This window comes from Drosophila willistoni, assembly GCF_018902025.1.
Source record: "Drosophila willistoni isolate 14030-0811.24 chromosome XR unlocalized genomic scaffold, UCI_dwil_1.1 Seg143, whole genome shotgun sequence".
In the NCBI taxonomy this organism is placed as follows: domain Eukaryota; kingdom Metazoa; phylum Arthropoda; class Insecta; order Diptera; family Drosophilidae; genus Drosophila; species Drosophila willistoni.
Window position 1 is genome coordinate 6,081,250 of NW_025814056.1, and position 21,907 is coordinate 6,103,156.

The window sequence follows — 21,907 nt, forward strand, 5'->3', positions numbered from 1 at the left end:
TATTGAAAAAGAAACTGAATAATATATTGCCAAGAGCTAAATCTTTAGACTGAGTAAAGTTGTAAAAACTTAATCTCATTATTATTAGCTGTTTGCACATTTCTTTTGTTCTAGAAAGTCTGCTTCAAGAAAAAAAAAATATATATATGAATGGAAACTTTTAGCGGTTCTAGGCAACAACAACAACAACTTCAAAAACATGCAAAATTTATATTTATTCCTAAGAAAAAAAGCTTAAGACATAAACATGCAAAATTATTGATACGAAATATATTTTCTTGCTGCGGTAAAAGCAAATGAAATGTGATATCAAAACAAGCTGATTATAAGCCATTTACCCAATAACCAACCCATCCAACCAGCCAACAAACCACCCAACCATCTTCCATCTTAATTTTCATGGCCCTAAAAATAGCTGCAGGCAAAAATAACAGAAAACCGAAAAAAGAATATATCCCAGAGTCAAGGCATGAAGTTGTAATTAAAAGCAAATCCATATTCATTTCGTAGAGAAAAACAAGAAAAAAAAAAAACAGAAAGTACCATGGCAAAGGGAGCAAGGCTGATGTAAAAAAATGTTGCCATACACGAAACTTGAAGCATAACGAAGAACTGAAGGAAGCAAGAAATTCTCCTCCAAGCCAAAGTATGGCATGTCTTCTTTTGTGTGTAGTTGTTGTTGCCTGTCACTCTGCATAATATGACAATGGAGACTGCTGACTTTCAACGCCAAGAGCGAATGGTGGCCACCAAACTGAGCTAAATACTTTGAGAGTCTAGAGATGCCACAATGACTGGGCTGGTTGGTTACATTGTAAGCTACCTTTCCTGAAAAATGTATATATTTTTAGGTAAGGTAAGGTAGTCAAAGTGTTTTAAAATATAAACATGTCTTGTAACATTCTTCAAATGAGTGCAACAATTATGAAATATTTTAACCATCACAACGCATTGAAACTTATCTTTATTAGCGTGTTGGGCTGCATTAAAAATTAAGCTAGTCAAATAAAAAAAGGAAGTCGTGGATTGATAAGCAATCATTTAAACGTAAACATTACTAAATAAAGACATTGATCAATTCATCATAATGAATGCCAATTAGAATTTAAGATAAAAATTTCAAGTAATTTTATACATATTCTTTCTTTGTTGTGTATGGAAATGTTTGTTGTGGGTATAGCAAATATAATTGGATTGAAATTCCATGTGAATTGTGTTTACTAATTAGAGTATTTTCGCTGATCGTGTCACGCCCACATCTCTAGACAAACAGTGAGTCGGTTTGCCTGCATGTTTGTTTGCCTTAGCTTGGTTTCTCTGGTTGGTTCTGGGTTCTGGTTTTGGTTTTGGAGGTTTCGGGTTCGGTTTACTTATTTCGGTTCTGTTGGCGGCCTATTTGCGGCTAAGGCATTGCCTGGCTGGTTGGTTGGCTGGTTTGCATGTTGCAAACAATTTGCCGCCAAAGCTTTTGGCTAGTCCTGCCACCAGGACTTGTGGCAGTGACACAACAGCAAAAATGTTCGTGTGACTAATTTGTGAAAAAAATACAAAAAAAAACGACAACAAAATGAAACCCAAATGTTGAAAAAGCAACAAGAACAACAACAACAGCAACTGGCACGAGACATTAAAATCAACGGTCCGTGGGCCATAAAAATGAGGCCAGGAGCTTAGCCAGGTTGTTGTTAATGAGAAATAATCACAAGCCAAAACACACACACACACACACACACAGAAAACGAAGGCAAAAAATGCCAACCCAACCCCCAAACAAAAAATGAAAAGAAGGAGGTGGGCGTAAACAATCGGTAAACACACAAAGCTAATAAAAATTGTAAAATATTCAACAATTGGCAAAGCTTTTAAGACGCCTTTCAGACGACACCCAACACAACGAGACACAACCCAAATTGGTGGTGTGGGTGGTGGAAGTACAAGAATATTGAAATGTAAACCCCGCAATTGTTTGGCTCTCTGGCTCCAGTGCCAAAAAGTATGCTACACATAAAATAATTTCAATGTCTGTGTGTTTGTGTATGTGTGAAACGTGGCAGAAAAACCAACGAGAAGAAGAGAAAAGAAGGAGAGAGGAGGCAGGAGATGTCAAAATAAAAGTAGAAGGAGCAGATGGAGTGCAGCCATTGAATGACTAAATTTTCCATAAACTCGTTCACGAAAAGAAAGCAAAAAGAAAAAGAGTATATTTCCTAGAGGGGCAAAAAAAGTTAAAAGGTTTGCTTAAACTTCAAGCCATTAAGCGAAATCCACTATAAATTTATAAAAAAAAATGTCCCTTATCCGCGTTTGTTTTCAAGATGACATCGCCACAGTATCGATTTGGTGTACATATTTTTCATAGATTTTTCAAAACTTTTCCTTTTGATTGTCATTTAACAAATAGAAGACAAACAAACTAAGCTAAATTTAGGCCCAACGATATGTAAATGCTCTTTTTTTATACTTGACATACTTCTAAACAAAATGAATTTACCCGTTTATGTTATAGGAAATGTTATTCTTTCATTATGATTTTAATTTACTAAGTGTGGACAATATTAAGTCCAAGCATTGTTGACTTGAAATTTATTCAATTTGCATGGCAGCTATCTATAAATATATCAATTAAATATTATTTGCCTTCAATATTATCTTGAAAAGCTAGAATTACGTGACATTCTCAGAAAACTGCACAAAAAACCAAATAAGATTACGTTTAGGGTACAGGAGACCGATTGTTTTCAAATAAACCGAATCATTGTCATTTCTTGAATACAAACACTCACAATTAGATGATAATAGAGCATATCCTGAACACGTGCGCAAAGTTTCGAAATCATATTCCAAACTAAAACCTAATCACACTTATCTATGTATGTATATCTAATCCAAGCCCAGACCTAACAGGAATAATATTGAATAACTTAGCTTGAGCAATATTAGTAACCTCTTATAAATAAATCTTATATATTTTAGGAACGGGCGAGTAAAACACATCCGTTCAGATCACTCACTGAATGTCTCTTTATTTGTTTTCGCTCGTGATTCAAGATTATCTCTCTTTCTCTCTCTTTGAGTACACAGTAGATGTTATTGGAGTTCATAATTAAGGATACTTATACTAAGCTCAAATATCACTACAATATTTTAACAATATAATTTGAAAGCTTAATCTGGATCTTAATCTTAACGTGGACCAACCAAAATCCTTAACATATATGGCTATTCCTCCCTATAGCTTTAGATTGAAATATAACTATAAATAGTATTTTGAACTCCAATATGGTTTTATTATTCGAGGCTCTAAGATTAATAACAAATTATGTAAAAGATAGAGGAACTATATTTACTGTTTAAACAAAATCAATGCTAAAATTTTGGATTGGTCCCCAAAAACCTTGACCTTTTCTTTAGGTAGGAAACAATAAATAGAATATACACAATAAAACTATCGAACACTATTGTATTGTATTGTATTAAAGTATAGGATATACATACATAGTTGTAAACTATTATCCTAACTATATTTTACAAGCACTGGCAACTAAGGCATTCGGCTTAGACGAAAACTACATCCATACACTAGCCTGGGATTCGAACCCGGATCCTCGTTGTTCAGTATCGAACACTATTACTAAGATTGAATTCATTATAAGTCATTACCTTTGCAAAGTTTTAAACAATTTGTAGCTCACCTTTACGAAGAATCTCGACAGTCTCTATTCGCATTTCAAAAACTTGCTAAAAGATTTTCAGTTAGCTTGGAAAAACAATTCAGAATCATGATAATTTTTTAGTTTTAAACCAATATTGTAATTCCTTCCTAAATATCTTGGTTTAAGTTTCGAATTCTCTAGCTTACTTAATCAAGATTCAAGCTTAACTATTTACATTCTCTTCACAATATACATATCTGAAATTGACTATAGATGTGAATGGTATTCAGAGCATTTCAAGTCTTCTTCACTTAAATAGCAATTTATTTAATTTACCAAACCCCATCATTCTGTTTGGATTTGGCATGGCAAAGCAAGAGAGAGAGAGAGAGCAAGAGCATATAAATAGACTAAAAACAAGGTGGAATGAAGGAACCCCCAGGATCATAAATAAAAGACACTTGAAGAACAATTGCTTAGATTAAAAGCGGCTAAAGGTAATTCTATGGCTTTATAATTAGCATATAAAACACCCAATGTCAGAGCCAGGCAGAATGAGACTAAATTTGCATAGCAAAACACATTTGTGGTTAAACAAAATGGCAAATTAATTGAAATGAATGAGAGACATAGAAATGGGAATGGGTGGGCGGGGAGAGAGAGAGCGAAAGCAGACAAACACACAAAAACTTTGTAACAAACAAATAAACATTTCAATTATGTCGCTAACAAAACTTGCTCTTGAAACAAACCAAACAACAAAACCAAAAAAAAAAACGAAACAAAATTAAGAGAAAAAGAGAAAAATTCCAAAAACAAAAGGCAAAAACTTTGCTTTGCTAATTAAGCTCAATGGGCGCTTGGAGCTCTTTCGGGGCTGAGCCTTTAGTAATTAGCCAAAGCAAAAACAAAAAAAAATAAAAAAAATAAAGGGAAGAAAAACAAGGAGAAAAAACGTCGAAAACTTGAAAACAAATGAGGCAAACGGCAAGCAGTCAACAGCAGGGAACAATGGCAGCAGGCCATTTCCGGTTTACATGTGTGCATATGTGTGTTTGTGTGTGGATGTGTCTGTGTGAGGCATTGTTGTCATCGCCAGGGGGCGCTTGAGTGCTTCACTCCAGCCTATCTTACTTCCTGCAGGGTGTGTGTGGGTGCTACAGCAACAGTTTGTTGCTTTGTTTGGCTGCCTGTTTGCCAAGACAACGACACGCTCATAAATTTTTAATTAAATTGTGCTCGACAGGAAAACGCACTGATTGCTTTTGTTTTCCCCTTGTATTTTCCTTTCCTGTGTTTATCTTTTTCTTTTACTTTTACTGCTGTTGTTGTTCTTGTTGTTTAGAAACAAGTTGATAGTTTTCATTGCTCTTCGGTCGGAACAAATTGAGTTGTTTGAATTGCAATTGATATCCGGCTAAAGTGTGAGTGTGCCACAATTGTTGGATGACTTTATATATACATATGTTTCTATATACTTTTAGTAAAACAATGTTTAACAAGCTGACAAAAAACTTAACATTTTGACATCAATACCAAAACGAATGATTGTAACTTTAAATTTTCTATTTTAAATTTCTAATGTATTAAGAGTTATAACAAAGTGATATAGGCTTAGGTTTAATCTGTTTTATATGTATGTATAATAAAAGTAATTTCCCAGTAACAAGTAATTGAAGTATATAACATAATAAAAGATAAAATCTACAGATCTACTGGTTCTATAAGACTAAAAACCTAATATAAATTAAATAATCAATTTTATTCTTGACTAAATCGAAGAAATCTGACTACTCAAGCTAATAAAAAAGAAGACTTAATCAACATTTTTAAAACTCTGTTGTCTGTTTCTAAAGATAAGAAGAGATTTAAATTATTTAATGTACTCTTCCTTTATTCTACTCGAAAATTAAATATTATTAGCTTATGTAATCTTTATAGTCACAAATCTGTATGTATGTATATCAGATATGAACTGTATTAACAAAAAAAGAACACTGTAAACATTTAATAATAGACTGGGCTCTCTTAACACATTGATTTAATAAATTACTAGGCATGATTATCCTGATAAATTGTTGTATTTGAACACTCATACTCATTTGAAATGGCAATTTATGTAGTATTTCCCATTAGATCTCAAACAAATCAGACCCCATTGAGACTATTTACATGTCTGAACAATTTCTTTCGTTTTCGTTGCCTCTGGCTAGTTGTTTGTCTTGTTTGCCTTTGCTATAACAAATTAACTTATTTAGTTGCAGTAGAACGACGAACTGTCATACAAAATAATTTATCAAATTCATTTCATAAATTATTGATGCCCCAGTCAGAGACTGAATGGCGGAGTGTGCAAGCGAGTGTGTGTGTGTGTGTGTATGTAATTTGTGCCCACACAGTATTTGTTTGGCCTTTTCGTTTGATGGGGATACACACACACACACATTGTAAGGTACATATAGAATATTGTTTTCTGCATGTAGGCGTAAAATACGTGGGCTCACTTCATGGGTAGGTGGCATTGTGTTGAGTAAAGTGCCATGGTGTTGGCTGGTTGGTTGGTTGGTTGGTTTGTTGGCAGGATGGGGATTTACGTTTGGGCGGAAAGGTAATGAGGACACACAGAGGAGTCTGGTCCGAGCTAGCTATAACTTAAAATCGGGGTCAAATGATAAATGTTAGTGCCAAACAATGAGAATAAAATTTCCTCTAACATAAATTAACATAATTCGCTTTTAAAATTTTATAATTGTTCAGCCGAAAACACACTGAGCAAAACACTTAAAAAAAATGTATCTTGTAATAAAAAGATAGTCCATTTATCTATGTATGGTGCATTACAATTTGATTGAATTATAATTAGTTAAGGAATTAATTTCATTCTTCTTTGAAAATTGTCCGTGCGTTTTATATCAAAGATAATTTAGCTGTGAAAGCACAAATAATTATTTGAAATGGAATAAACTAACGATTTAATTGTATTGACAAATGTATTTTATTGTTAATCGATTATTGGCTTAAAAATTCGCCTGATGGTTTACAACATTTTTGTTCACACGCTTCAAAAAAAAATTATTTTTCAAAATCCCCCTATCCCAGTTTAAGCTACAAAGGACACAAAACAGAAAAAGCCAAACCACTTTAAAAACTTTAAAAAACAAATGAAAGCGTAAAAAGAGGTTTTACCTACTTGTAAAAATGAATTTGATTTTTGGGCCCATTCGACACTTGCACACAAACGCAGTGAAAGGTCCACTGAAACTTCTCAAAATCCAGACGAGCCAAATTTTTTAATTCTCCTTTTCAAAATCCGGAAAAGAGAAACAGATAAACTACCCACTTGTTCATACTACTCTTTCTTTAATCCTAAATACAAATGCTTAATTTTGGTGCTGCTAAAAGTCTTTTTAAATGGCTTTTAAGTAACATTTGGCTAACAGATAGATTCTAATATTTTTAAAATTGGACAAAATTCAAAATAATAATTTGATTAATCCATGATTTTTATTTTTCTTCGATTGATCGTAATAAAATTTAAACAAATGAGTATTCGTATAATCGCGCACATTGGATTAGTTCAATAATCGATTAATGATTTTTGTTTGCCATCATTAACTCTCTACGGCTTTAAAGTGCCTCAAGATACATATCGATATTATATAAAATCATGAATGCTGACCATTTGTTTAATCATTTGGAATATTAATTTAGGTTAAATGTTGTAAGAGTTAAAATATTTTGGTGATTTCTTTGTTTTAAGAATTAATATCAACGGATGACTATTTTATTGTCAGATTAAAAAAAATACACGTCCATCGCCGTGAGCTCTACAAAGAGGAAGGGACTATCAGAGTTGTCTCTTCCTTTGTCATCGATATCACAGCGTTGATATCGATATTACTTAATCGCTATGTATATAATATATAAACAATAGGGTTATTTTGTATATGTATTAGATTAGAGTGATTATTAAGGTAAGTACATAAAGATTATTTTATGATTACACTAGGGGAACTATATGTAGCCTACTACAATGTAAAGTTTCATTTGATTATTGCCATCTTTAATAAATTTTGTAAATTTTGAAACTAATATTATTCTTTAAATTATATGACAATCGATTAAAAACTCACGAGGCTTAGAGGGCTAATCAAAAGTGTTATCCCAAATTGTCAGAGTAAAAATGGTACTTTGATCAGTCCAATGCATTTCCTTTTGTCTTTTTTTGCTAATGTTGGGCCTTTGTTTTGTTTTTCTGTTTTGGTGGCCATAAATACATAGCATTAAGTTTTCTGATTTTGATCTTGTTAAGTAATTTTCTCTCAGTGTTCATAACACTCTGCTAAACTGAAATGCCACTCGCGGTGTCGGTTTTGTTGGTGTTTGTGCTGGGTAATTTTGCATGCAAATAACTGGAAATTAGTGTAAGTGCTCACTGACATGCCAGCCAGCCAACCAACCAACCAGCCAGCCAGTCAACCAAGCAGCCAACGAAGCAGCAAACGCAATCGGAACAGGAGCTACCTAGAGCTAAGAAGTAAAGGAGAAGAAGGACATGGCAAACGGCAGCGACAAAGATAAACAGACGATGGCGGAATAAAGTGGCAAGCGCTTAGCCTAACGGCTCTGTCTATGACGTTGTGCGTGTGTGTGTGTGTGTGTGTGTGTGTATGTGGTTAGTTGGTGGGCGAACTATGCCACTGGAGCATCTACTATCTGCCATATTGGTTGTTAGCTGCCTTGCAGAATGGCTGATTGCTGCTTAGCTTTACTTTTGCTCAGCTCTTTCAACGCTTTAAAATTCCCATTAAAATGCAATGAGCTCTAAAAACAAAACGTTTTATGCGAGCGGCTTAGCTCAAGCCTGCTACAGTGCACTGAGATATAAGCGGATAAGTATGTAGTGCAATTCCAGGTAAAGTGAATGGGGCCCATAGAGGGGTGGCTTGTGAATGCTATCTATTGCATCATTGAAACTTGTGCCGAGCCAATTAAGGAATATTACAAACATTAAATTTCTCTAATGAGTATAATATGATTACAAACGGATATTCAACGTTAAGTAGTTATAAGTAGCAACATTCAACATTTTTACACTGACCTTCATTCAATTACTTATTAACAAGTTTCCATGCATCAAAGAGTCCTGCAAGTCCTTATTATCTAAATCCGGCTATTGAAATGTGAAAAGAAAGAAATAAAGAAAGAAATAAGGAAAGAAATAAGGAAATAAATCAGTAGTCAAATGAATAGCCGGCTTATAAATTTTAATTCAAGTATTCCTTCTTCAATTGGTTCAGAGTTAATTTATGTAAATAGAAAACAATATTATTAATATAATTAACATTTTATTCATATTTCAAAAACTAGTCGAAATTGCTTAGTTGGGAGAATGAAATTTTTATTAAAGCCACTTTAAAATTTCATATCTTTCATGGACCAGTAATGAGCAAAAGCCATCGTGGCGTATGAGTAATAATTTGTAATATCTAATTTGGTTTGCTTTCTATTTTAAAAAAACTTTTTTACCGGGTTCAGTCTGAACTCTAGTCAACTTTTTTAAACAAAAATAAAAATATTCCTCAAAAATAAATCAAAAAGATAATACATTAACTTTAAATATACTTCAATTGGTTCCAAAGCGAATTATTTAAGTTCCACTTTAATGGCGTAGATTTGGGCTTTAAATGATTCTTTTTTTCCCACTATTAGCATCAATAGTAAAATTCTTATAGAATGTTAAGAACGTTGTGTTTTTTACAATTTTTTATTATTGCCATATCGATAGTACCATCCGATAAGTTTGCCATCAATTTGATAGCCCAAATAAATGCCGTGAATAAAAAGAATTTTGTCATCTCGCCAACGTTAGTGGCTCAAGCACTAAATCATCTTTATTTTGGTGGTGCTGCGGACAGGGAATTGGCCAAAGTGTTGAGCCTAGGCAATGAAAAGGCCACAAAAGTTATCAAAAAGTACAAGCAGCAACATGACAAAGCCATCGGAGCCAATTTTAAAATAGCCAATCAATTGTATGTCCCAATGAATATAAGAATTTCGAGAAAATTTAAACGATTAAGCAGAGATATGAGAGTGGATGTGAGTCAAGTTGATTTCGAAAATGGCAATGAAACTACCTTAGAAATTGAGACGCGAATTGGTCAACAACTATCACGAAAATTACACCACCTGATTCAATTGAGTGATCTTTCGAACGTGTCAACGAGCCTCTTGTCCGTAAGCAGTATGTACTTTAATGGCATTTGGAAGAATGCGTTTACATCGGAATGGAAGAGTCAGTTTACGGCGGTACCTACACATGGGCCAGCGTCTGTTGTCTATGTTCCAACGATGTTTGCTGCTGGAAGATTTCAAATATTCCATGACCAAAGTGCTCAAGGTATTTTCATACCATTGAAAAATACAAAAATTGGTATGCTCGTTATTTTACCGCGATTGGGTAAATCAACGACATATGTTTTGCAGAATCTGGAAAAGTATTATAACAGTAAATTGGATCCACCCAGACAAATGAATCTGTTTATACCCAAGTTTCGAATAAGATTTGCCACTGGAATGAAACGTATCCTTCAAAGTCTTGGCATCTATCAACTATTTAGGGGCAAGAATTATGGAAAAACTTTGAGAAGTGACCACATGGTGGGAGTAAATGAGTTTAGAACTTTGAATATAATAGACATCAAGCCTAAACGATCACTAAGTATGTCTAATTCAAGACTTCATTTTACTGATCAATAACGTCAATGTATTTTCAGTTCAAATTGAGGATCCAGATGAAGATGAGGATAGTGTTACATTTAAAGTCGATCGACCATTTGTATTTCTTATCAAAGATGAGCATACAATTTATTCTGCCGGACGTATTGAGGGTGAGGAAAGCTTTATTTCATCAAAAACAATTGAAAACGATGAAACGGAAAACATAAGCTATGAAAATGATGCCTTATAAGCATGCATAAACTGTAACCAATTGAAGATTCTATACCAAAAGTTTCAGTCCATGGCACATTACAATACAAAATTAAAACCCACACATATAAACATAAATCCATCTGTATTTCATTTCGAATGTTCAAATTTCATTCGTTACTTGATGTTTGATTTAACTTTTCGCCTATGGCATTTATGGATAATGCCGGTCCAGTTGATCAACTACTAAAAAAAAAAGACTTTAAATTTGGCTAATACTAGGTTTGTCCTGACTATGATCGATTATACATAGTGGCTAGTTCTTACTAGATTTTTTTTTTCTTATAAACAGTAATTAGTTAAAGGATCTCACAAGAAAAGCAAATGGCTGACTTTCAGATATCAAAAGCTGCCTGAGTAATAAACATCACATTAAAGTGTTTAAACATTGAACCATAACGAACATTTATTATCTATCGCCTGACATTTAGGTACTCTAAATAAGGGGAGTCATTCTCTCAAACCTCTCAATGGATAAATCACTTTGAATCGATGTGAAAAAATCATTAGTCACGCACTAAAATCAAGGTATACCCACCATAAAATATATGAAAGCCAACAAATTCGTCACCTTCAATGCGAAATAGTCGCATGGCATATTGTTACCCTTTGGAAATTTAGAACTCACGAATGTAAATAAAGTATTCAATAGTATTTCAATATGCTACTTGGCAACTAGAAGTCTTCTTTTATTTATTTATTAGCTATTGTTTCCAGTTGCACTTGAAAATCCAGTTAATTTAGATGATGAAATGTGTTTATATTGAACTCGCTAAAGTAACTTAGCTCTAACTAAAACACACATCTGAAGAGGCAAAAGAAAAAAAAGGAGCAAAGTTGCTGTGTCGAATAGAATTCGTCAAACAATTAGTTCTATGCATGATTAATTATTAAGCAAGTTAAGAAAAGAAAGAACCGAAATCAGTTAGTCGATTTATAATGTTGAAAGTTTATAGAAGTATTGCAATTTGTTTGCTTATTGTCTATCCCATATTAAGCGATAGATTTGCAATAGATCTAATTAAAAAATTCAATTCTTATCGAAGAGGTAACTTTGTGATCTCTCCTCTGGCGGTTAATCATGCGCTGGTGCAATTGTATCTGGCAAATCAAGAGAATGTCGATATGGAATTACAAAAAGTTCTTTATGTCAAAGATAATGATCGTGCGACAATTGTAAAAAATTTTCGAGATTTTTATGCCAGGGCCATGTCGGCTGAATTTCAAGATTCCACACGTTTGTATGTGTCAAAGAAACTAAAAACCGCAAGTAAATATGAACAATTGATCAAGAGAATCAATGCAAGTCTGGAGAGTATTGATTTTGGTAATAAAGAGAAAGCAATTCTGGAAATGAGTATGTGGCTATCGCAAACGATGAATAGAAATTATAGTACCATAATGCGTGAAAGTGAGGTGTCGAGTACAACCGATTTGGTATCGATAAGTGGTGTATCCTGTAAGCCCAATTGGAAGTATCCATTCTTCTCACGTTGGAAGAAACCCTTCAAGATGAGACAAGCGATTGGTAAACCGTATGTGGAATATGTCAATACAATGTATACCACGGCGAATTTCGCAACATTCGATGAAAAGGACGCGCGTGGCATATTCATACCATTGCAAAGAACATCGGTGGGAATGCTGGTAATTGTGCCCAAGAAGCGAGGATATCCGAGAAAAATCATGCAAAATATTGGCAATTATTTCAATATGAAATTGAAACCAGAGCAAAAGCTGAGTTTGTTCTTGCCAATGTTTAGAATAATCCTTGGCACCGAATTGAGCGGTGTATTAAAAACTATGGGACTAAAGCAACTTTTTGAAGGTTTTAAATATACTGAAGCTTTTGGTAGCCAAGAACCTCTTACTGTGGAGAAGTTCAAGTCGAAAACAGTTATCGAAGTCAATGCTGACAGGGAATTGAGTAAGAATTATTCAAGCAAAATGAAAACCAAAAAGAATGCTAATCCAAATAATAATTCACAGTTGAAATTGAAGATCCTGCTGAAGAAGATGACATTATCTTTGAGGTGAATCGGCCCTTTGTGTTCCTCATTAAGGATAGAACTCGCATCTATGCAGCTGGACGTGTGAATACTTTAACTAATTTGGTTATTTAATTTCTCTTTTGTTTCAGTGAATTACCGGTTTATTAATTTTCGAGAGAGAATTAGTTAAATTTAATTAAAAAATGAAAAGAACTAAGCCAACTCAACTGGAATCCATACAAACTAAGGGGGCAGAAACAAAAAAAAAAAAATAATAATTTTTGTTTATCCACAAAGAAAAGAAAAGAGAGACAGAGAGACAGAGATAAAGAGAGAGAGAGTGAGAGAGAACCACAGAGAATTTCCCAGTTGGCATTGTTTACAACGTTGCTGCGCATATTAATTGCCTGTTTAAGGCAAATTAAGGCCACAAAAGGACGTTAGCATCAACGCGGTGTCCTTTTCCCGCCTGCACCTTCATCTCCCTTTGGCCCTTCCTACCTTCTCACTGTGTCCGTTCACTTACCCTTAAATTACAACCACTTTGCGGTGCCAAATGAAGCCAAATGCTGACAATTGCATGGCGTAAACGCCACGAGACGGGGACCTTTTTTCCCATTTTTTTTTCGTGGTTTTTGTTAGCTTCCTTTTGCTTTTCTTGCCACAAACTGCAAGTTGCATAAATTATAAGCAAAAGCGAAATTTGTTAGTATGTACAATAAAGAAAAAACGACGATGGGGGCCAAACACAGCGTGACCAAAAAAAGAAACCAAAAAACCAATTCCAAATCCAATGTTGGTTGGTCACTAAAAGGTTGCAGGGCGTCCTAAAGGCAGGAAGTCCTGCGAGTGCAGTACATTGATTTTTACTCGGCGAATAGAGAATTGCCAGTGAAGACCATCATCAGGAAGAATTCTATACCTTTTCTTTTTTAGACATCAATTTATCCATGTGATGTTCAATACCAATTCAAAACTGGATTAAATGTTCAATTGATTATCTTTTTCCAAGGCTGAATAGTGTTCAGTTACTAAAAACATTCCACACAAAACATTTTCAACTCGAAAATAAACAAGAAAGACAAAAAACTATTACTATTCGAGACCTTTAAACACTTTCTTTTATACCTAGAAAATATTGATTCCAGTTTGTTGAAATATGTTGCTTTTGGTGACTAATTGCAGGCACTTTTCAGAACATACATAGATTCAATATAGTTAATTCCCAGTCAAAGGTCCATACGCTCCGTGGCACACATATGCCATATTACTCATACGCTCCGTTTGGCCGCACAATCATTAAAGTGCATTACACTGCTGGGGAGTAGTACTACATTTTATTGGTTAAAATAAAAACCGATGGCGCCTACTTGCAACCATATGTTTGCACCGGGGTGAATGCTAAAGCATGGAGCATGGGACATGGTACATGGAACATGGAACATGGAGCATGTCGAGATTGCCACGTAGACATTGCAAAATGCAACAGAGTGCAACGAGCATGTCGACTGTCGACCAGCCAAATGACGTCCACCATTCGGGCTTTGGCATGCATGGGCAGGCATTTCAAGTATGCGCAAATTAAATTTCCTCACAAAAAGCTGGAATGGCAAATGGTTTTCATACACAAACACACACAAACACACACACACACGTACATATAGAACAAGGTCAAACAGTCATCTGCAGCAAAGTAGTAAAAGGAGGAGGAGATGCAATTTGTTTCAACAAGGCCCAGAAATTGAAACAAGTACAAAAAAAACACTCACAAGCAAAATCACACAGAGACACACACACACACAACCATACAATTTTCAATTAAGTTAAGGTGAAAAATTTAGCACCTAGAAAAAGCAAACAGAAATAAGAACACAAAACAAATCAAAAGTAAAGAAAAGAGGGAGAAAGATAGAGTGAGAGAGTGAGTCGTCCTTTTAATGATTTTTCTTGCATGAAAAGTCAAATAAACTTGATGAGCACAAATGAAAACAATTAAAAAGCTAGATAGTTTCTACTTCTTAACAAAACTTTTTGCTTCACTTTCTCTCTCTCTCTCTCTTTCTGACTCTCTGTCTCGCATTTGATGTTCCTTTCTTTTTTGTCTATCTATCGGCAAGCCAACTTAATTGAATTGAATGGCAAAGTGCAGTCAAGTGCAAGAAGTTGCTCAATATGGCAAATGGATTTTAATGCTACTCTATATGACCTGCTTGCACTTTGGCAATAGAATTGAGGAGTGTCAATGGAAATGGAAATGGCAATGGCTGAGGATGATGGTTAAATGGAGCTGACTCTCCGCCTGCCATTCAGCATTAGCGTGTCAAAATGGCATAAACTTAAATCAAATTTTAGCCCATTATGCTCTTGCTCCCAAAGACATGACGGGGCACAATTCTTGTTGAAGGCAGCTACCAAAAGAAATAAATAAAAAGGTAAAAGGAAAACCGAAAAAAAAAAACGATAACGACAAAAGCATAAGAAAAGGTAAAAGGTCTATGGATATTTCACATTGACTTTCTTAGAGGGGCGGCATAAGCAAATTGTTTGTCCTAAAGATTTCACAGCCAGTTGAACTTACTTTCCCCTTTTATTTAAGGTTTTCATATCAAATATTTAAAGAAAACGTTTCTTTATTGTGCTTACATTGATGATTGACAAAGAGATAACTTGCCAAATTTATTTATTTAGATTTAAATTAAATTTAAACAAGTTTAATCTTTTTCTATTGTTTGATTTTTCTCCATTGACTTAAATGGCCAAGTTCAATGCAAAGTGCCCTTAAAAAGTCACTTTATGATTGCATGCAGTGGCTACAAAAGTTACAAAGTTGTTTGAATTCAAGCGATTAGTCATTTATGAGTCATTTGAAGGTCAGCCAAGTGCATCATCAAAGAAGTTTAATTAGAACAATTGCTGAATGGAATTGAAACTAATCTTTGTCTCCATTGTGATTCTAGTGATATTGAATTTTCAGATTATATTGATAAGGATAAAGATTAACCGAATTTACATAGCTTCTCTTAATAAGCCAGTAAGTTTAATGGATTTAGCTTTGGTTTACGCTCTTTTTTTATCGTTGCTCATTCACATTTTAACTTAAGTGCCTATAAATTGCTAAGAAAATTGATTACTCTGGTAACAACCCTCGCCAACTGTTGACTCTGAGGACGACCTGAGAAAAACCGTATTCCTTTGTGTTTGGTTTTGCCGTTTTCCATTTTGTGTTGTTGTTTTTTTCTTATTTTTATTGAATTTCCACACGAGACTATGTAGGTTGGTTTACGTCTGGTTGAAGCTCATATTTTAGTCTCTTTCCACTTCTTAATAGCCGTGGCAAGTTTAACACATTGACATTTAGCTTATTAGCACAAGCATATCGAAAGGACTTAAAGACCTGGAAAGGGTCCGGTACGGTGATAGAAAAAGAGAAACAGAAACAGAAACACGGTTGAAGGTTATTTAACTAATGGACTGAGCATTAAATATAATATGCTCATTATACACATCACTTCGATAATATACATTTAATCGATAACGACAACAGCGATATTCGAGTACATAAATCAATGTGGACACAGACATCGTTATGCGATATTACACTTGTATTATTTCGTTATTTCTTTTTTCCGGCCATTGACTTTATCTGGTTCATCTGTATCGTGTGGCTATACATTTTGTTGTTCGGTTTCACTTTTCTTTTCAATTATAAACTAATTTAAAAGTGAAAAGCTACCCACTAAACATAAGTTGAACTTTTCTTTTCCCCATCACGGAAAATACGTGCCTGTCTTTGAACATAAGTTTTTGCTTGTTTTTTTCGTCGTCTTCGTCTTCTTCTTCTTCGTCTTTTTTGGCAACCACAGAAAGTGGCTTGTCTGCCACGCATAGAAATTGAGTTGCCCCCACAATTGTTGGGTTCCGCTGCTGCTGCTGCTGCTGCTGGTCTTGCTACTGTTCCTGTTGTAGTTGCTATTGTTGTGGCCACAAAATGGTTGGCGCACAACAACACTTAAGTTTAAGTGACTACTCGAGACTTTTGTGAGACGACAACCAACATCATAATGATGATGAAGATGATAATCATGATGATGATAATGATGATGATGATGATGATGATGAGGATGAGGATGAGGATGGTAGTAACGGCGCGAACGAGTGGACAGAAGGGCCAGAGGTATATACAAAAACTCAACTGCGTGACCGGAAAGTGTTTGGCATTTCCGGTTGCCACAGCCACCGCACCATCAGCAATAGCAATAGCAACAACAGCTGGCGGAAGTTTTGCCGCGTAGACAATAATAACAACAACTACAACAAGTACAATAACAACTTTTCGCAAGCACCTGAATGTGAAGAACTCTACACACTGCCTTTAATACTCTATCAAAATTATTATAATTAAACTGCTTGAGACCCTAAAATCTCCTCTTAATAATAAATATAGCATGAAACCAATTTCACATCTTGTCTTTTTAAGTTAGAGCAAATATATAGAAAGGATGCCCAAAAAAGTATGCTACACATTGTTGCCACAGAGATAAAATGACAACAACTTTTGCGAAATACAATTAATTTATTTAAAAGTTTGCGAAACAAGTAAATCTAGTTATCCATTTATAAATAGAACATCAAAGTGGTATATAGTCTGGCCTAAAACGAAAATGTTTCAACATAAACTTGAGGGGAAAACTTTTTAGTAGCATTTCTGTTTATCAACTTTTCGTGTTGATATTTTTTGAAGGAATTTTACAACAAAAATGTAGATGCTTGCTTTCTTAGGACCTGCTTGAATAGGTTGAAACTTGTCTCAACGCAAACAGAGCCACTAGACTTAGGACTTGGTCTTGTTTAGTCGACACAGACTTCATTAACGACTAGCTAAAAACGTACTAATTTACTACACGAAAAAGGTGACAATTTTATGCTTTATGCAATTCTAAAGACTAACTTTGGAAATACAAACAGAAAGGATACTTAGTTAGCTTTATAAACAAAACGTTGAAAATCAAGACATTGAAGACCGAAAAGTCCATTTGATTGAGTTAAAGAAACTTACATATATCATTGAATTTCTCTTTGAAATCAACAAAATGCAACATTTTATTTCTTGTTGGTATTGTTTTTTTTTTTTTGCAAATCGAAACCCTATCTACATTTTAATGGACAAAAGTTGATGCATTTTTAAACAGATTTATTATTCTATTAAATTCTAGAAACGAATGAAACGTTGAAAATTTATAAGTATATAAAGTGCTGTTGGAATTTGATGAAAAAAAATGTACATTATAGAATTTTGTCTATAGTGTAAGACCAAAAATTGTCGTGACAGTTGCGCCATCCGCTTAGGAAAAGAAAAAGCGTGTCACGTCTCAACCATAAAATGTGCTAAAAATGTTAGTTTACCACAAAAGATTGAAACAAACACACAAGGAGAAAACTATTGAAAGCTCTATTCTTACACCCCCCCTCTTTCTCTCTCACTCACTCTCTCTCGAGATTCCTTGAACCATGCATCTCAGTTTTCACAACAACGAAAATTTACCTTTATATTAAGTTTATTTAAAAAATAAAAAAAAAAACCTAAAGAAAAATGAAACTGAAAAGGTAGTGAAAAAGTTAAGTTAATTGCTTTTGCATAAAGCAGCTGCTGCAAAAGCGAAAAAAGAGCGAAGCACATAAATGTGTCTGTGTGTGTGTGTGTGTGTGTGTGTGTTTGTGTGAAGGGGCCGTGTTCAGTGGGCTGCGTGGGATGGACGAAGCCAGTCCAAAGTAAAGAAATGGGGGGAGGTGTAAGGAAAGAAAGATGAAGCTAAAAGTCAGTCGAGATGGTCTGCCAGTTGAATTGGCGCTCAATTGAGTGGAAAAATATTCCTTTCCATTGGCTTCCATTTTCTGTATATGTGTGTGTGCGTGTCAAAGAGAGACAGAAAGAGAAAGAGGGAGAAAAAAGTCTGATCTTTGGTTGGAACTTTAAAATGCATAAAGTAAACTTGAACATAAAGAATTGGCAAATTTTTTTTTTTGCCATAAGTTTTTCTTTTTCTTTTTTTTTATATGGCCACATTTATTACATGTCATTTGGCTATTTGTTAGATGAAGAATAAAATTACAGACTTAATGACCCTATAATTAATGTCTAACCGATTTGCCAACATAATTTTAGATTTTATTCGTTTTAAAAGTCCTTCTACTAGTTTTCAAATTATAGCAAATCTTTATTCTTATTTATAGGGAAAACTGCTAAAAAATTCAATAAATGAAATTATTAAATGAATCGTTAAAATGTTCAAGTACAGAATACAACCAATTGATTATCTTAGTTTTTTATGAAAATTTTTGAATTAATATTATTTCTTTTTATATAACTCGAAATCAGAAGGTTCGATGATTTGATTTGATTTAAATTTAATCATAACGAAGTAAATGATGCAACGATTTATTAAATGAAACGCAATAATCGATTATTTTGCTCAAGCTTACGATTCAAGTGTATCGGAAAATTCTATCCGATTAATTGAATCGTTAAACTATTACCCTCATGATACACAACATTTTATGTCTCAAAACAAATTAGTTTTCAAGATCCTACTATCTTAGTTTCAGCTATAAAGGACATAGAAACAGAAATAGCTAAACCATCAAATATTCACCTACTGGCAAAGTTAATTTGATTTGGGCCCACCTTTAAACAAACTCAGTGAAAGGTCCATTGAAACATCTCAAATCGAGATTTATGTTTTAGCTTGTCGATATTGTTTCTGAATAGAGACTTTCGTAGAAGCACATAAATAGATAAACAGATAGATTTTGAAATATGAAAACGTTACCAAAATTAAAAAATCGTTCGAATATTGTATTTTTCTTCTATTGATCGTGATCATTTGATTGAATAATCGATGAATAATTTTTCAAGTCATCGAACTTCTAAATTCCCTAGAAATATTGATAGTCGCTAATCGAATTGATGTTTTGATAAATTCTTTGATTAACTAAGACTAAGACTAACTAGTAATTAAATAAAAAAAAAGAAAAAACAAAACTATGTAATATATAAATAAATTGCAAGAGGAAGTCTCATGGCTATTATTCCACACAAGCTACCGCCATGGGAGTCGATGTCATCACTCATCTAAGCTCTTCTCCGGCTCGGTCATTAGCAGTCAAGTTGATTAAACGCCACTGCATGTCAAGATAAAAACTTCACTTCACACGCAATGCATTCACCTCTACAACCACGAAAGGGGCGTTTTATGACGTAACAAAAGCATCGAATTATAGCAATTTAAAATTAGATGCACATTTACACCTTTATGTTTAATATGAAATAAGGTCAAAGGGTAAGTGTAAGTCAGCAAATGACCAAAAAGGTCAATCGAATCAACGTAAAGTTAAGTCTCGAAAAAAGTTGTAAGACAAAGAAAATCGTATTAAATATTTAATTAGCCCAAGAGAAGGCTGGTAGGAAGGGGTGTGATGGTGAGGGTTAACCACAATACTTATAACTTTGCAAAGTTTGGGGTGAAAATAAGTTGAATTAATGAGGGTTACAAAATGGTAAGGGGTTAAGCTATGAATATTTTCATCAATCATTTGCGTCCATTTCATAAATTTCCCGGGCCGGGGTAAGGGTAGTCTTAAAGACCTAATCTTACCTCAAAGTAAATGACCAACACTTGATAAATTAGGGTAAGAGTGCCAAAGTATTCATCTGACTAAGTTCTTCTTAAATCTGACCTGCAAATTTCTCAGAGAGCAAAGTTCATTGTACTCTTTAACCATTCGAATTTAAGTCGTTAGGTCTATGATGATGATGATGATGATGCCAGGTGAAGTACTCTTGCTAGTTAGTTAGTTCATGAGTTCAACATACTAACCGCAAAGGAGCAACAAACACCACAAAAAAACCGAAACAAAAAGAGCTACAAAGCAGCTAAAAACAATCAAACACTCGAGTAAACAAAACACAAGTGGAAACAAGTGAAAACCAACAACACAAACAAAAAAAAACAGAAAGGAAAATGAAACTTTATGAGAGGTAAACGGCTTTTTGGCTAGTTGTATGCAACAATAATTTACACATGAAAGTTTAGTGCCACAGGCCAAAAGGAAACGCTCTGAGTGACGACCAACAACCAGCAGCTCAAACACACATACATAGCTCATACGTCACAAAACGTAGTATCGAATTTCACATGTACCCTGCAAGGACCTTTTTCAATTTATATGATAAGATTGTCATTGCTTTTGAAAGGTATTTTGCTTGGAGAAACTTTTGAAATGTATTTAATTTGATTCTCAATTCATAGGCGGATCTAGGGCTGTGAAATTGAGGAGAACTATGCTCCTTAAAGTATGCCATGGGCTGGAAAACTATAAATTCTTTTCAACATTATAACATTTTGTGATTCAAATTCATGGACTGCTTATAGCATACTTTTGGAATCAGATTTCATCCCAATCCACCCCTAGATCCGCCTATTGCATAAGGCATAAAGACATTCTTTCCTAAGACTCATCAATGAAGTCATATAAAATATGATAGTAAATTGTATTTCCTAAAGTGTCACTTAAGACATTTTGTGATTGGATTTAGCTGGCTGATTAATGATGTCCTGGAAGTGTTTAAAACGAGTAAGAAAAAAGTGTTGAGTCTAATTGAGGGAGCAGTCAAAGTGAATCTATTTGATATATGTACTTGAAAAAATTTATGAAAAGACCTAGTGACCTTTTTCTATTATACCTTTTGCCTAGTATATCTGCTTTAACCTACACCCTTAAAGGGTATGAAAACATATTGTGGCCCACACAGGCTACATAAATAATTTCAACACTCACACACACACACACACTTCATATATACACACACACATAGTGGTGGCACTTTGGCTAAATGGTGTGTAATAAAATTTAAATTGCTTTCTGTCTGGGTTTCCCTTTCTCCGTCTCTTTCTCACTTCGAAATGTCCTTTTTCTCACGCATTTTCTTCTATTCCCCACAAAAGCAATAGAGTTATTTTGTTTATAATAATTGATTCACTTGCAACTGATTAAATAAATACTTTTTCCTTTCCCATTGCCTGACCTGTCAATATATATATATGTATATGTATATATATATATGTATATGTATACGGAAAAGCAGCAAATGTCCTTGCAACTGTCCCTGACCTCTGACATTAGGCTAAGCATGAGCTAGTTGTCCTCGAGCAACTAAAATTTGTTTATAATTCAACAAAAAAATGACAAAAAAAATTAGAAAACCAAAAAAAAAAC

At 34.1% G+C, this 21,907-nt stretch overlaps 3 protein-coding genes across 3 annotated transcripts in view; all 3 read left to right on the forward strand.

The window, feature by feature from the left end:
* The window catches only part of LOC6645570 (accessory gland protein Acp76A), a 29,714-nt gene extending 18,993 nt beyond the window's left edge, over positions 1–10,721 (forward strand). The window contains exons 3-4 of the mRNA XM_047011912.1: positions 9,442–10,374; positions 10,430–10,721. Of these exons, the coding sequence (XP_046867868.1) occupies positions 9,442–10,374; positions 10,430–10,623 (1,127 nt within the window). The 3' untranslated portion in view covers positions 10,624–10,721. The remainder of the gene's footprint in view (positions 1–9,441; positions 10,375–10,429) is intronic.
* LOC6645571 overlaps positions 1–21,907 on the forward strand; it is a 35,313-nt gene that overhangs the window by 2,060 nt on the left and 11,346 nt on the right. The window lies entirely within an intron of this gene.
* On the forward strand, positions 11,566–12,856 carry LOC124460633 (accessory gland protein Acp76A-like). The gene is made up of 2 exons (XM_047011880.1): positions 11,566–12,570; positions 12,633–12,856. Exons 1-2 carry the CDS (start codon positions 11,583–11,585, stop codon positions 12,764–12,766), a joined length of 1,122 nt encoding a protein of 373 aa, XP_046867836.1. The 5' UTR covers positions 11,566–11,582; the 3' UTR covers positions 12,767–12,856.